The sequence below is a fragment of the Mercenaria mercenaria genome, chromosome 4 (genome assembly GCF_021730395.1).
Source record: "Mercenaria mercenaria strain notata chromosome 4, MADL_Memer_1, whole genome shotgun sequence".
Classification (NCBI taxonomy): Eukaryota; Metazoa; Mollusca; class Bivalvia; order Venerida; family Veneridae; genus Mercenaria; species Mercenaria mercenaria.
In genome coordinates, this window is record NC_069364.1 from 12,701,203 (window position 1) to 12,719,058 (window position 17,856).

Here is a 17,856-nt window from a genome sequence, read left to right on the forward strand (position 1 = left end):
GTGAATATTCGTCTCGACATTGGATGAGTTTTTTTTATTCAAATTATCCCAGTGAACGTTTGTCTCGTCATGGGCCAATCTCTCTTGATTCAAATTATTTTAAAATAGCTGTCGTTCTCGACACTGGATCGAGTTTTCTTTACTCAAATTATCCGTTATGGGATCGAACTCTATTCACAAAAAAAAACGAGCGTGACACTCATGCATCCATGTGACTCTGGACATGGATTAATGAAATAATAAAAAAGGCTTTACATACTAAAACTACGTTTATTTCAGCGTTCTATATTATTCTTTCAAGTGTTTGAACGCACATGTAACGATGATTGGGGAAAATACTTAATTATATCGAGCTATAATGAAGTTTGAGTTGCAAATAGTTAAACCGAGTCCGAACAGTCTCTAAAAACAGACGTAAAAAGACATTGGCAGTACTAAAACATATGGTATGATCGTGTAAATCAAATCCTTTAAAACATCATTCTTTTACTCTAAACTTTGCCACTTTCTGGCTATTTTCTAATGCAGCATCAATAAAAAACTAAATGCCTCCCTTAATTTACACGGCTACATAATTACTAGAAACGTCTACAATACTGAGTTGTTGTTATTCGTTGTATATTTACAGCATTCCAACAAATCCGGTTTTTTGTTCCATAATTTGTTTGCAATGTATACAGATACTAGCAACTCGACATATTTTACATACGGAACTACTAGTGTCATGAGAGAAATTTCTAAAAGCAAAATTGTTCGTGTACATATATAACTTACAATGAAATATGACAAAAACTTTCAAACAACAGCAATATCAAACATTTTTATCAACCGTAGTCTTCAATGTTATTACTGGCACAATGAAATGGATCATACAACAAGCAGTAACAGCTAAGAAATTGTTTAAGGCTGAACTTCAGAAGATGTATCCATACCAACAGTTTTGAACGTGATCCCCGATGTCGATTAGTTTTGTAAAATTGTCCTCCTGTATGCCCTAACATGATCTCATAAAGGGGAGCGGTGGTCTAGTGGCTAAGTTGTCTTTCGCTCAACACGAGGGCCATGGTGCCGAGTCCCAATAGGGTTAAGACTACACCTCAAATGACCCCAGAACTGTTTTTTTTCCAAGAAGCGGACTCGAGAGGTTGAACTTATCATAACAATCTAGCTAAACTAAACTAACACGAAAAAATAAAAGATAAAAATGAAAATGATAGTACTTATTGCTTTGGTTTTATTAGAAATGAAAATTGTGTACACTGTTCACGACGAGTAATACTGAATAACAGTTTATTTCATATTTTGCTTTTTATTTTGAAAATCTTGATATTTACAATACTGGAACAAAGTTAAAGTTTGACTATTATAAATTAAACCCTTAGCCTGTTGGCGGCAAGTGATTCTGCCTTTGCGACCAGTGCAGACCAAGATCAGCTTGCACATCCGTGCAGTCTGATCATGGTCTGCACTGTTCGCTATTCAGTCAGTAAATTTTCAGTGAACATTCCTTCAAATAATAAATGGTATTGCCCAAATAGAATGATAGACCAGTCCATTTTAAAAATTTAGCGGACTTAAAGTAAAAAGACATACTCTGCTTCATGTAGAGATACGGGAGGATTTGCACATAGCAAACAAACTCTAAACTACCTATGAAGATACATCCAGCTAACCTCAATAACGTCAAATTGTATACGGACGTACATGCTTGTCTCAGGTTTCAATTCGATAAGATATTCGAGAAACTCCTATACTTTGAATTAAAGTTATTAAAGCACAAATAGTAAGAATAACCTTATACAAAAAGTTGTCAAATTAAAAGGACAAACTGTTCTTCAATAACTAAATGCATAACTCTTTTAAACCTTTGTGCCAAAAATATGATTTACCTGTTTAAATACATTTGCAACCCGCGATTGTCTACATTAAAAATAACTAAATGACTGTTCAGATATAACAGTATTCGGACTCAAGCATTCAGGATGTTTTAAGTACTGAATATACTAATTCCCGCTAAAAACCAACGTTTACTATGTTCTTCAAACATTTAAACACTCAAGAACTTCCTTATATTGGTCCAAACTGTTCACATTCATATTGTCATAAGGATACGAACAGTATTATGAGATCCTATCTACATGATCATAGAAAACTATAAGCATGGAACAGTTTAAAACAACTGAAATACATCATGGAAAAGAATCGCTTCTTTCACATGTAAAACACATTTCTATTCAGTTTATAACAACTGGAACCTTTACATGATAAAACATAAAAATGTATCATTTACAATTCACAGACATTTTCTGTGTGCCTAAATGAAAAGAATTCAAATGCGTAGAATTTAAGATCAGTGAAAAAACATTCAAAGACATACTTGAACATGAACTGAAATTCATATGTCACAAAATCATTCACGTTATGATTATACACCAGAAAAATGAACGATAAATTGAAGACTGTGTATATTCATCGCGTAAATGATCGGTAACATGAAATTAATAACCGTGATAGTACGTAGTATCTTGACGTAAAAACTGATTCTGAAATGATATAAATATATTTGTATAGATAAGGCCTTTTGATTTATATAATCCATCTATTAATTCAAACAATTTGATTTGTTTAGTCGAGTCGTTCACATACTGATGGAGCGCTTGATTCATGCGAGCATTTCGTTCACATACCGACGGAAATCTTGATTCCTGGGAATACTTCGTAGCGCTTGATTTATGCGAGTACTTCGTTTACATACCGCGTTTGATTCATGCGAGTAGATCGTTCTCATTCTAAGTAGCGCTTGATTTATGCGAGTACTTCGTTTACATACCGCGTTTGATTCATGCGAGTAGATCGTTCTCATTCTAAGTAGCGCTTGATTTATGCGAGTACTTCGTTTACATACCGGGGAAGCGTTTGATTCATGCGAGTAGATCGTTCTCATTCTAAGTAGCACTTGATTCATGCGAGTACTTCGTTTACATACCGGGGAAGCGTTTGATTCATGCGAGTAGATCGTTCTCATTCTATGTAGCGCTTGATTTATGCGAGTACTTTGTTTACATACCGGGGAAGCGTTTGATTCATGCGAGTAGATCGTTCTCATTCTAAGTAGCGCTTGATTTATGCGAGTACTTTGTTTACATACCGGGGAAGCGTTTGATTCATGCGAGTAGATCGTTCTCATTCTAAGTAGCGCTTGATTTATGCGAGTACTTCGTTTACATACCGGGGAAGCGTTTGATTCATGCGAGTAGATCGTTCTCATTCTAAGTAGCGCTTGATTTATGCGAGTACTTCGTTTACATACCGGGAAGCGTTTGATTCATGCGAGTAGATCGTTCTCATTCTAAGTAGCACTTGATTCATGCGAGTACTTCACTAATGAAACGCTTGATTTATACCAGTACTTTGTTCTCATACTAACGACGCGCTTGATTCATGCGAGTACTTCACTAATGAAACGCTTGATTTTTACCAGTACTTTGTTCTCATACTAACGACGCGCTTGATTCATGCGAGTACTTCACTAATGAAACGCTTGATTTATACCAGTACTTTGTTCTCATACTAACGACGCGCTTGATTCATGCGAGTACTTCACTAAAGAAACGCTTGATTTATACCAGGACTTTGTTCTCATACTAACGCAGCGATTGATTCATGCAAGTACTTCGTTCTCATACTTATGTAGTGCTCGATTTATCCGATTACATAAGCACTGTATTAATGCCGAATCAAGTACATGGCTAAAATATCTTCATTTCTGAACGAAACATATAAGAGTGAGCACTCATTTTCTTATTAAATATTTCATAACCGTCGATTATGGTTTGTTTCAATTCAAAATTTGATAAAAATGTTTATTTTGATGGGAGAGCAAAATCACTATTTCAAAGAAAATCGGGGAAGAAACATGTTAACTTGGAATTATAAGGATTATCGTATCTTTTTCTGGCGTTCTTGCTAAATTTAACATTTAAGCGCGCACGAATACCATAAAAATCAATCCTAAAATAATATTTTTATTATAGGAGTCACTTTGGACATGCCTCTTGATTTCTTTTTCCTTTTTTAAATTTGTTTACAAAGTAATTCAATTGTAAATAGCAGACAATAAAAAAAACTGACTATTGTAAAAATATCCATTGGTTTAAAAATATGTAGACACTTCAAAACCATTTTAATGTTTGTCATGCAGTAATTGTAACACTTCTTTGTAATTGTAACACTTCTTTGTAAAATTAAAATAACCAGCTTATTTAGGCATACTCCCTTAACTCAGCATATATGACTTTTGATTTTCAGTAGACTGTTGTCTATTACTAGCAAAAATTGTGATGTACATGTGATGGTATATCTCTTGGAAAAATATTGATTACAGTACATGGGTTGACTATTTTATTGCATGACGACTGAATCTAGTCTAGGTGAATTTGGTCGACCAAATATGGTCATTTTAATGTAATCAACCACTCCATGTGCTCTTGGTTTCTCCATTGCTTCGTATAAGTCCCATAACTTTCTATCGCTCGGTCTCCAATTTTCTGGCTCCCTTGACTTAGCAAAACGCTGAAAATTGTAAAAGTAATGTAATTTCATATTCATGTTCTGCCACTATCCCATTACGTAATTTTGTTGTACTTGTGATTAAGTTTGATATATTTTGATACAAGTTTGGATATTAAAGTTAAATATATGCGTTTATGATATATAAAAACGGAATATATTCCACATCACATGGTTTTAAGATATTCTATGTATGGAAATATAAACAATCACTACACATTAAATAAAGAAACATAAAATAGATAATTATGTCCGTATATATACTTAGAACTGACTGTTAGGTATTAAGTACTACACACTAATACATGAATACGAAAACACATTAGTTACTATAAAATGTCATAAAAAGTAGTGACATAAATTACTTCCGGTTTCATTTTACTGCTATATAGCATCTCTCAATCAGTCTAAGTTATTTCGTTAGTAAGCCGTCCAGGAGAAAAGTGAACTCGCACCATCTGGACTTAAATTCCGATTTCTTACAGTCAAATATATGAGCCGTGCCATGAGAAAACAAACATAGTGGGTTTGCGACCAGCATGGATCCAGACCAGCCTGCGCATCCGCGCAGTCTGGTCAGGATCCATGCTGTTCGCTAATGGTTTCTCTAATTGCAATAGGCTTTGAAAGCGAACAGCATGGATCCTGACCAGACTGCGCGGATGCGCAGGCTGGTCTGGATCCATGCTGGTCGCAATCCCACTATGTTGGTTTTCTCATGGCGCGGCTCATATTATGAATCGTTAAACTCACCTCTGATAAAGTTCCACTTCTTGTAACAAGTTCGTAAACAAAGCAAATTGGCAATGGCAATACTGGTATCAATGCTAACACAAATCCTAAAGTGATTGCGTAATCTGGGTATGGATGACCTTCGTAGGTAGCTGCCTCGTACCGTGATAACAGAAGGATAAAGACTATAAAGACGGCAGCGGGAGAAATAAAACACCAACATATACGAAGTAAAACGGGTGCACGGTAACCTAACATCAGCTTCAGGTCGTTACTGAATCTCTCCGCTCCTGAAAACAAAACATGTCACATTTCAACACATGTCATCTTTCAACACATGTCAACAGGTCTCGAGGTGCATCGTGGCAGTCATAACATATGATGGCGACATGGATTATTAAAATAATTTCTGAACTATTTTCTGCTGTGACTTGCGTAGACTTTACTTGCGTAAACCTGACTAAAAAGCAACTATCATATCAAACAAAGACGAATTAAAAGAATCTATTTGTGAACGCATGCATACAGGAATATATGGGTATAACTTTTAAAGAGTATATTGTATCAATCCTCATAAACTGCTTTTATAAAACGCACAATTTTATATTCATAACTAGCTCAAATTATTTGGGGAGAAGCAACTGAAAAAGTAAATTTTAGACTGTTAAATATGTTGAAAGTTTTGAAAGAGTCCAAGACGTTTTTGAAAATAAAATACACGAAAAGATCAACACTACATGAAAGATGACATGAAAGTTCATTCCTTTTGTTATAAAATGCACACTATACATATCAAACTCGCGTGTAAATTCATAAACTCATAAACGAGTCGAAATGGCATTCTTGGCAGCATGTGGAAATTTTATTTCGCTTGGATCTTTGTCACTGAAAATTCAAATGTCACATACCATAGTACCAGCCAACAGCAATGAACTCCAATCCACCTCCTAAACACATGCAAAACGCACTAGCATACCAGTCTATCAAGTTGTATATGTATATACCAGCCTGCAAGAAATATAAATGTCAAATGTAGATAAACCGGGTTATCATTTATACAGTTTACTATGTAGTTGAACTTTCTGTACATCTGTTCATCATTTCTCAAAATATAGCAATTGGATCCTGTGCCTGCCGTGGCCTATCAAAATAAATCTTAGTCTTTTGATATATACAAACATATGATCCTGGCTGAACCGAAACTTGGATTTTTTCATAACCCTCAGAGTCGTATTGTTACTGCGCGTTTATTCATGAACATTTCATAGAAGGGGGATTCAGTGGTCGAGGCCCCTCACTGATGTGGGTTCGAAACTTCACTTAGGGCGGAGAATTCTTCATGTGAGGACGCCATAAAGCTGGCATACAATAGGTCGACGGTTCTAGCGAAGAGCCCGCCCATACCTGAAGCATTGCCTTGCACAAAAAAAAAACGGGAAAAGTCGCCATATGACTTACATTCTGTCGTTGGGGCTCTAAACCAAACAAAATCAATCAATCTATTTATCAAGAAGAACCTTCAAAACATCTTAGATGCAATCTAGGATATCTCACACCAAACACCTCTAATTTTGACTAGCAACCTGATAAACTTTAGACCCTCCCGTATATTTTGAAATGTGACGTTTTTTGTAACATTCTGGGCCAGGCACAGTGCCCACACTGACGTAATAATTTTTGTGATAGCCACGTATTTGAAAAGATTTCAGAATTACTATAAACTACATAGTGCTTAAATCATAAAAAAACTTTCTCGGTAACAAAATTGTGTCCATGGCATATCCTCCCTTCTTACAGTTGTTATATAGAACATGACAGATGTGCCAAAAGAAAGTCACATCTCTCAGACTTTGATTGTGGTTTTATCTTGTTATGACGGATTCTTATTCAATTATACCGATTCTTGTTAAATCTGACGAGTGTGTGTATTCGGGTCTTGCGGATTGTTCGACCATTTTTCCGTCATATAACGGCGGTGTCTACTTGTAGCAACGCTAAAACTTTATATTGCTGCCATACTGGAATATCACGCCTTAGACACGTGACAAAGTACCCCATCCAGTCATATGGCAACGGGGAGACCTTGTAATGTTGAGCGCCAAGCGAGGAAGTTACTAATACCATTTTCACGTCTTTTGAATGACTGACGCGGCCTTGGAACGAATCGACGACTTCCCGCATTCAAAGCAGGTGCTCTACCACTAGGATACCAAGGCGGTCACAATCTGATAAGGAAGCTACACTTACACTTGTTGTAAACACCAGTCCAAGAATAAACATCGCACAAGCGATAGCTGCTGTGACCAGTGTTTTTCGCTTTGCAAGTTTGTGAGGAAACGCATCAACGATACCGCTAGATAGTGTCTCAAACATTCCAAACTGCAAAAAGGTAGAAAAAAGTTACACATGACAGAAACCTAAATAAGCGATGAACTAGATGCGTGTCTGTATGACACTGGTGTCCCACTTCCTGTCACTGTACTGTCATATGATACTTGTTGACAACACCAGACTAAGTAAACTAAATCTCCAGGTGCACAGCTTTACATAATGAACAGCATACCTATAAAGTTGCACGACTTTATGTCAAACACATTTTGACAAACATTTAAAACCTAACTGTATATTTTTTTTACTAAATCAACGCCATAACTCTTACTAAGTGAAATGCCATACAAAATACCAGGTGCACAACTTCACATGCTAAAAAATAATCCTGTATGGATTCATGACTCAAAGTCAACTTATTTTTGAGAAAATTGCGAAATAAATCTTACGGCATTTAACAATTTTTTTACTAAGGCAATAGCCATAACTCTGGTCTTACACTGCGAAATCCCAAAGAAAATCCTAGATGCACATGTCTTTACATGCTAAATAACAGTCCTATAAAATTTCATAACTGTAGGTCAAATACATTTTAGAAATGCGCGACACAAATTCAGACGAACGGACGGTCATATGTACGGAGAAAGGCAAACCTAAGAGTAAAACTGGCATCAATGGCAAACTAATCAGCTAGACGTGTAATATTAAAACTGAAAGCATTCAAAACTACAAAATGGTTGTATTTCAGACTATCAAATAGGCAAGTGAAGTGATGAATGTATCGGATGCTCAAAAAGTACTGAATTGACAGAATGGTTCTTTTTGCATGATGTTTCATATTAACATTATACATATCATGTTCACTATAATGTACATTTCAATCAGATACGAATCGTTAAAACAGAGGACATAATGAACGAAAGAGCCTTGAAAATACTTTCCCCTCCCGCGAACTATGACATTAAAAGGGTGTGTAACTAGCAGATGCTTTTGTAGAAAAGCGCATGTTTCCCCCAATGCATAGTCGTATAGGCAAGAAGTCAATGGGGGACTGGAGCGAAAGTCAAAGAGACACTGATGGTTGGCTGCAACAGGGATCATCCACTTGGCATGTCCAATCATCCCACTAAGTTTCAACAATCTGGGCCTAGTGGTTCTCAAGTTATGAATTGGAAACGGTTTTCCATGTTCAGGCCCCTGTGACCTTGACCTTTGATCGAGTGACCCCAAAATCAGTGGGGGTCATCTATTCTGCATGTCCAATCATCCTATTAAGTTTCAACATTCTGAGTCTAGTGGTTCTCAAGTTATTGATTGGAAAGTGTTTTCTATGTTCAGCCCCCTGTGGCATTGACCTTTAATGAAGTGACCCAAAAAACAATAGGGGTCATCTACTCTGTAAGTCCTATCACCCTATGAAGTTTGAAGGTTCAAGGTCAAATGGTTCTCAAGTTATTGATCGGAAATGGATTTCCATGTTCTGTCTGCTGTGACCTTGACCTTTAATAGAGTGACCCCAAAATCTATAGGGGTCATCTACTCTGCAAGTCCAATCATCCTATTAAGTTTCAACATTCTGGGTCAAGTTGTTCTCAAGTTATTGATCGGAAATGGTTTTCCATGTTCAAGCCCCTATGACCTTGACCTTTAATAGAGCGATCCCAAAATCAATACGGGTCATCTACTCTGCAAGACCAATCATTCTATGAAGTTTCAACATTCTGGGTCAAGTGATTCTCAAGTTATCGATTGGAAATGGTTTTCCATGTTCAGGCCCCTGTGACCTTGACCTTTGATTGAGTAACCCCAAAAACAAAAGAGGTCGTCTACTCCATAAGCCCTGCCATCCTATGAAGATTGAAGGTTCTAGGTCAGATGGTTCTCCAGTTATTGATCGGAAACTAAGTGTGACGGACGGAAAGAGCTAAAACAATATGTCTCCCCCAGTGGGGGTGAGGTGGGGCGGGGGGGGGGGGGGGGGGGCGGAGACATAAACAGGTTTTACGCAGTTTTCTTTTGTTTAACACATTTCTAATTAACAAACAGTTAAAAATATAATGTTCTATTTCAAATCAGTCTTGAGACTGTTATAACAGAAGCCTCACTTTATTATAATATAAATTGTCGATTTAAAAAAGGTTGAAACTAATGATATTTTAAATAAAACAAGTGCGCAATCTACAGAGTATCAGTCAGTAATCGTCTACCTGTGTATCAAGTCCAACAGTAATCATCATGATGAAGAAGAGAACCGCCCAAAGTTGTGGTACTGGCATCTTTGATATAGCCTCAGGATACGCTATGAACATCAGACCCGGTCCTGAAATTAATCATTTGTAAGTAAGTTTTTTTGGATCAGATTGTCCAGCATAAGTTATATTATACGAGAGTTACACGGGAAATTCTTGCACGTTTTTCTGTATAGTTAAGTAGTATTTAATCACATATTTTCAGGTACATCAAAAGATTCGCCACTTTACTAAAAGTAAAACACACTCGAGTCGTTATTGCAAAAGAAAACCTCGATATTATCCGATATGACACTGATGTGGATCATCAGTCAAGACCTAAATGTATAATTCTTTAGTATCTTCCCAGAAATGCTCTCACACAGATATCAAAAATTTACATTCTGACTTCGATCCCTACATCTGACATTGATTTCCAAACAAAAATAAACTAGAATTGCAATGCGAAAATAGCAAAAGTGTCAATGCCGATATTCTTTGACAAAATGAAAAGTAACAGGCTTAATTCTCTTTAAACGAACTGGACCTAGCTGTCAAATTTGAACATTTTTGGCAATTATTCAAAGACTGCTGAAAGCATCTTGAAGCAAATCACATTCTAATCGCATGAACAGCCTATGTCGAGCTCCCCGCTAGCGGGTTCGACTGATCAACTCAAATCCTTCTTTGTGTTATTGTTGTCACAGATCGGATGACATGCCTTCAGCCTATATCACCGGATTTGTCACTTACCAGCTGTTGCAACTTCTTCAATCGGTTGTTTCATTTCCACTGCCATGTAACCGACTACAGCAAAGACAACAAAGCCAGCAAAGAAGCTTGTCAGGCAGTCAGCAAGACACGCTATGAAAGTATCCCTGAAAAGTGATGGTAAAACAACGTGTTTAGCAGTGTCTTGAGTGCTGGGTACCCTTCTGTTTAATTTTGCTTTTTAGACACATCGTAGATCAACAAAATGGAACCATTAGTACAGATATCGAAACTTAACGGAATTTGGAATCACATGTTCAAATGGTTGTTACAGACTGACTTGATATCTATGTCTTTTAAAAACAGGTAGAAAATAGTAGAAATATACATTAATTTTTAATCCATCTCAATGTTCTTTGTTGATGATCTACGGTGTATAAATTGCAACACAGAAGGGCCTGGCCAGCACAGGTACAAAACAGTTATACATACTTTATTTGTCTTACCATGAAACGTCATCCAGAGTTAACTACTTCCTTACCTGTATGCGAATCAATATACTTACTCCCATGTACAGGCAGGGATGGTATTAAGGCATCGTCGATATAGTCTTTCAAAATCCTCGCAAATTGCAGGCCCTACTGCCTAACGACGGAATGTTGAAATACTGCGGACGGAATGTTGAAATAATCCAACAGCAACGAACATGAATCAATAAACGTTGAAATGAAAAATATCATCGAAAATGTCAACCGGACAATCATTAAGCGATTATGAATGTCGTCACTGGTATACGAGACATCTTCTAATACAACAAACTCTACGAGACGAAAATCCAAAAAGCAACTCCAAAGGAAAAAATCCATTTCGTTGTCAGTATCACCAGACTGATGTTACATAAAATCACGCGATGTTAAACAAGGCATGGCAGCAGAAAAAATGATTATTCAGAATTCAAACCTCGCACATTCGATTCGTAAAGACAACACATCAGATGAAATCAATGAAACAGTATGGCCAGTAAACGCATATGAAAGTGAATGAGTCAAAAGGAAACACAAGCTCTTGTTTACTAAAACGACGTATTGTAGACAAAGTCGAAGTATTTTACAATGATATCCTGAATTCTAGACATCGTTGCCCTCAATCGTAGTCACATACAAAATTAAAAACCCTTCGAATAAGAAATAGCGTCGTAGGTGTACACTAATCCACTGTTATCCAAATCAAGTCCACAAATTGACACATAATCTTCAACGACAATGTAATCAGAAGATACTAGTATTCAAACGTTTAATAGCTCATATGCCTCCGAAATATGTCTTCACGAAGAAACATGAAATTGTTTTTCTTTTCGTGGCGCACACAGAACAAACCCCGTGAAAGCTGAATATTTCATAACCACTTCAAGAAGAGAATTCAATATACCTTATGTGACGTTCGTTCCCCTTTTGAAAAATTGTCACGTTGAATTATTACATATTTCAAAGTGACACACATATTTTCTAGCAATCTTTTTATGAAAACTTTACTTAAAAAGCAAATATAAAATCACTTGTTACTTAAAAGCCAAAATGACATGAATTTATTTTAAAGCTCTTTGTGTCAATTAACAAAGATAATTTTTGCAGAGGTTTGTTAAAATCTTTTTTTAATGATGCTAGTATATGTTTTCATATAAAGCTATTTTACTCATAATGAAACCACTTTGCAAGTTGGTTACATCAATACGGATTGAAGCATTGTTAACTTTTTTTTCAAAAAGGAAGAGCTGTTTACAAACTTTTAGTTTTCTGACACACAGGATCTGATACAGCAATATATATTTATGCATATTCAACGAGTATTTTAAAAAAATTACCAAACGTTTTGAAAATGAGAACGAAGTGCGAACAAGAGGACCATGATGGGCCCAGATCGCTCACCTGAGTTACATCGCTTGCTTGAACAGTTCTGGTAAATGGTTATGCACAGAAAATGCCTGTGAAATTATTATGAAATAATGCCATTGTTTTCTGACAAGAATACTTTTCCACTAAATAAATATGGGCGGGTTATGTGTGTTATGTGTGTATACGTGTTAGGTTGGGATTGGGATAGGTGATGACATAGGATAATAAAAGACGATACCAAAATAAAAGATTTTTAAAGTTTCCACTACATAAATATAGGGGAAAGTGACTACAGAAGGGCCATGTGAAATTATTGCAAAATCTGACAAACGGTTTAGGAGGGAATGTCGTTTGAAGATTTTTCTATCTTTAGCTCTAGCGGCCCTTTTTTGCATCCAAAAGACACCATATGAGAATTTTGGAAGAGGACCACCCAAGGAACATTCAGGTAAAGTTTCTCAACTTCCGACATACGGTTTCAGGGGAGATGTCGTTTGAACAAAACTGTGGACGGACGGACGGATGGTGTGTCATCATAATAGCTCATCCCGAGCACTCTGTGCTCAAGGGAGCTAAAAAGACATGTTTGTATTACACATACTTATATGCCCCTATGATGGCTCGTCGAAAATAACTGAATATGATATGTTCACTTTTAAGTAAAATGTGAACTTGCCATTTGTTAAAATGGCCCTAAAACATTACATTCTATTTACTGACCACATAATATATTCATATTAAGTTTTACTGTTGTTTGTCCAGATGTTTACAGTTAGTTAAAGAAGAACAATTTTCCATCTCAATGCAAATGTAACAAAGGGACCGTGTTATAGGGCAATCATCGCATGAAGTGGGATAGTCAAAAGCATAATCATTGTCCAGTTAATGACCAGACACCATTTAACTATAGTTACATTGGCCTTTCGCTCACTCACCCTGTCCCCACCATTCCGGAATCAAAATGTGTCTTTATCTTGCCTATGCTATGGGTATTGATGGCTGAGGGCCCAAACATGCTCAAGTTATAAATCAGAAATTATTTTCAGTTCAAACATCATTGTGACCTAGGCCTTTAGCAAAATGATCAAGAAAAAGGATTATCTACTGGCAGGATACTATCTTACACTGTTTTTACTACTGTATAATAGAATGTTCTCCACATTATAACTGTGAGCCATATTAAGTGCAATATGACGAGCAGGAAAACATATGTAGTTTGAAGGCGGCAAGCCTAGCGGTAATAAACCACATTTTAGCAGCATAAAGGTCACCGAGACATTTGACGTATTGAACCCAAAAATGGTTTCATCTACTGACTTCAGACTACCAAGGCCCTGTGTCAAAGAGTTCTCAAGTTATAACTGTAAACCTATATCTTTACCTTTGATGTACTGACAAGAAAATATAGCAGTCATCTACTGAACACAATTAATCACCCTATTACGTCTAAGGGTCTTATGCTAAAGCATACTCAACTTCTTTAAGAGAAACAATATAATCTACGTACAAACCTTATAACCACCGACCGACATAAGTAAAACAATATACCCTCTTCTTCGAAGTGGGTGGTATAAAAATACCATTTACTTTTTTATCTTTAAATATCAGTAACTTTGTTGCAGAAGTGTTTGCCATCACTTAATAATGTTAAACAGTTCATTCGCAGTTTGAATGACAAAGATGCATGTGAACCCATTGTAAATTACCATATATTGATAACAAATAGAGTTAAATAGTCATCTGATTCTCATCTCGAGGGGTGAGTACGAGCCAGGTTTAACTGTTTCTTTGTTTACAAACACTTAGACCTACTTCTCTTTCACCCCAGTAGTTAACACAGTAACCCTTTCCTTGAATACAGACTACGTGTTACCCACCCCCCACCCACCCCCACCCCGGCCCCATATTAATAATCGTCCGTAAACTGAAAATCTAGCAATTTAGCATAAATATATATTGCTTAATAGGGTGTCTAGCGGGTAGCAAATGATTGTTAAATAAACTTGTGTTCACAGTTAGTATACCGGGGTCAACTTGTTCACTCCTGAGCGGCTAACACAGATCGCGCAAGTGGCTAGAACGAACTGTGCTTACACATGCTGATGGACATGATTGAATGTGATAAACAAATAAGCATAGAACTAGCACCTATTGTTTGACTGTGACAGAAGTGACTTTAAACAAGTTTTTTTCTCTATATTCTCCGAAAATAAGACGTTTACGTCTGATGTATGTATGCACAGATAAAATGTTTTACCATTCCAGCCGACTCGCGCACTCTGTACACAAGGACGTGCGTTAAATCTACGCCAATATTACAGGCGAATCGAATTAACGACAAGTCCATAGCCAACTGTGACGGGCGGTTGTTTGACCTCTAAACCAAATTAACTCTTACTGCAAGATTGTCAGCCATATAAGAGAGTAAAAGGAACTTTTAAAAACGTTAAAATTCAAATATAAATGGAAAAAAAACAACGTTTTATGTTGTTTCCGTAAAAACTGATCTCCTCGGTTCTGCCATACACCATGAAGGAATCTAGCACATTAGCTTTCTACAGCGAGACACCATTAGCTAGAATATTTAAATGACTTCTGAAATGATTTGAGTCAGAAAAGCGATGTAACACTACAATGTTCCCAATTCTGCTCTCATCACATAGCTGTAATCAGTTATGTATTCTTGCTGAATAAAATACAGTAATGTGTCAGTATAGGGACAAACATTGGTAACTCTTCCTTTTTAACGAGTCACGTGGAATTAATGAAAAGCATGAATGTCTTTCAACAAAAGTATGCTTAAATATTACTTTGTCAGAAACAGTATGAAATAATGTATTTAGCTGAATTTAAAATAAAATTGGATATAAAGAAACTGTAACAAGCCAAAAAAAAAAGTTTAAAAAAGTTGAAAAGTCATGCGTTTCACTAATTGCACGTGACTTTAGCCCCTATATTCTCATCACATGACTCTATGTGGTAATATTCGTAAACAAACAATGAAAAACCGTGGTAGACTAAAATATGAGCGACTTAATCGACGACGACAATCATGTGTATCCCGACAGTAACTTCACATATTCGCGAAAACAGTTCTAAAAAGCATTCTTACCGAATCAAGACAAAAAATGAAAAAAAAACTCATTTACTGTAAATTATATTGAATAGTTATGGAAATGAAAGAGATGGGATGATTTCCTACAAGCGAAAATAAGAACTAAAAGAGGTGATTCGAACTCAGAAAAGGGGAATTTAACGCGTTCACATGCTAATACCGTTTTTCAAAATCTTCAGTTTTACGCGACAATATTACGAATACATAGTCACTTGATTTGAGTCATGTGATGTATAGGTGCAAGGTTCTTGCCTCAAGCAATTGTTCCTAAACTTGTTGTAGCTTGCCATGGTGACGACGCCTCCCCATGTTGGTCCGAGGGAATAAAAAACCTGCACGGCGGCCTCCAGCCAGACCTGTTTGGGTAGTCAGCATTCATGGTATAGCAAAATATCTCTGGCCAATATCGACTGGCACAGAACAAAATACTTTCTGCAAAGGCAGTAGGTGGTTTAACAACAGAAATAAATTGAAAGGGGATTGAAAAAAATATTCTGTTAGAAATGCTGAACGCGTAAAACATGAATGATAGTAAAACAACGCATTGTAAAACACGTCTTTAGTGCGTTAGTGTGCTTTCCATTCGATGAAAATCAAAACCCTTGCAAATTTTCAATCTATTTTGTGGACGTAAAAGGTAACTTTTTCATTTTTATTCATAACAGCCAAATGAGTAACAAAAGAACGTTCGACAATCACGTCTGACCACAAGTCAACACTTTGGCACGCTATGATAATGTTCTATACAAAAATGAAATCGTAATGTTTAAAAGACATGGAAATCCTCTACAATGAAAATGTCAAACAAACTCAAATAAACGAGTATTTTTAACTTATAATAATCGCGCATTATTTTTATAACACAGATGTGAAAATGGGATATGAATATATCTAGTTTATGATGATCTTTCAAAGGACGAATATAACTCCTACCTATAAATGCTCTGAATGAAAAAATAAAAACAAGATCGATAGAACAACAGCCTGACTGTCATTTTACTAAACGCTTTGAAAAAATATATGAGCCGCGCCATGAGAAAACCAACATAGTGGGTTTGCGACCAGCATGGATCCAGACCAGCCTGCGCATCCGCGCAGTCTGGTCAGGCTCCATGCTGTTCGCTTTTAAAGCCTACTGGAATTGGAGAAACTGTTAGCGAACAGCATGGAGCCTGACCAGACTGCGCGGATGCGCAGGCTGGTCTGGATCCATGCTGGTCGCAAACCCACTATGTTGGTTTTCTCATGGCGCGGCTCATATATAGTATTGTAACAAATAACAATATCAGGCCAAACACGGCGGTAACATAATAAAGATAAGTTCCATATCTTAAAGAGTCAGTGTTTACTAAACAGTAATATTAATCCAGGAGATCCCGTGATCCCTCCCCAATGCCTACTGCTAAAACCCATTTCTTTTAAGAAAAAATCATATAAAACGATTTTAATATAAACGATTTATAAATAATAAATTAGAATAAACTATTCTTGTAACATTGTACGAAAATACAATGGTCAATTTGTTTGTAATGTCGACTGTAACTTTAATATAATAAGCAGATCTCACAAACTGGAAAGAAAGCATTTATATACCCATCTAGAATAACCTGAATAAGAATTGGATTGGACTTTTCATAACATTTCTGTAATTTAATGAATAGCGACAGTTTCTCTTTTCCAACAACTTGTATTTAGTATTAACAAAATACAGTGGATAGATCCCAGACTTTAGCTATTGTACGGTTGTAGCAAGGAGTTATCCTTTTAAAGACCCGCTTCCAGAATTCATTTCAACTGAAAAAAGCTTGTGTAGGACGGGACCATTTATATTCCAACAAGATCGTCCAGGTTCAATTTGTTTTATTTTTTATCAAAGGGCTATTTGACATGTTTTCCCAGAAGAAATGCAGATATGTATCATAACGACTCGCTGCTTCAACGCGTTGCTCACTTTGCGTATAACTGAACTACAGATACGATCAAAGTCACAGTCTTTAAAATGTACCCACTTTCCAAAACATTGCACGTTTATGTTAATTCGTATTTGGGAGATTGTTCACGCTATCCAAACAGAATGCTTTAAAGAAAAAAAAACTATTCGGAGCACGCCCACCATACCTTTGATGGAAAACAGTCATTGTGAAGTCCGACCCTTCAAGCAATAAAAAAGGAATATATATTACTCAAAAACAAATGTCATTTATTAGGCATGAACAAAAACAGGAACCAACTCTTGACTAAAGATCTGATTTATTCTCAAATGCAAAATAGTCAAAATGAT

The 17,856-nt window shown here is 36.4% G+C and overlaps 1 protein-coding gene across 2 annotated transcripts in view; it reads right to left on the reverse strand.

The window, feature by feature from the left end:
* Positions 1-250: 250 nt before the first annotated feature.
* Positions 251-17,856, reverse strand: part of LOC123551034 (sodium- and chloride-dependent glycine transporter 1-like) — a 65,443-nt gene continuing 47,837 nt past the window's right edge. For both annotated transcript variants that reach the window (XM_053540479.1, XM_053540478.1), the window contains exons 7-13: positions 15,828-15,931; positions 10,611-10,735; positions 9,837-9,949; positions 7,549-7,680; positions 6,210-6,309; positions 5,323-5,591; positions 251-4,572 (exon numbers count right to left, since the gene is read on the reverse strand). In XM_053540479.1, the coding sequence (XP_053396454.1) occupies positions 4,402-4,572; positions 5,323-5,591; positions 6,210-6,309; positions 7,549-7,680; positions 9,837-9,949; positions 10,611-10,735; positions 15,828-15,931 (1,014 nt within the window). In that variant the 3' untranslated portion in view covers positions 251-4,401. The remainder of the gene's footprint in view (positions 4,573-5,322; positions 5,592-6,209; positions 6,310-7,548; positions 7,681-9,836; positions 9,950-10,610; positions 10,736-15,827; positions 15,932-17,856) is intronic.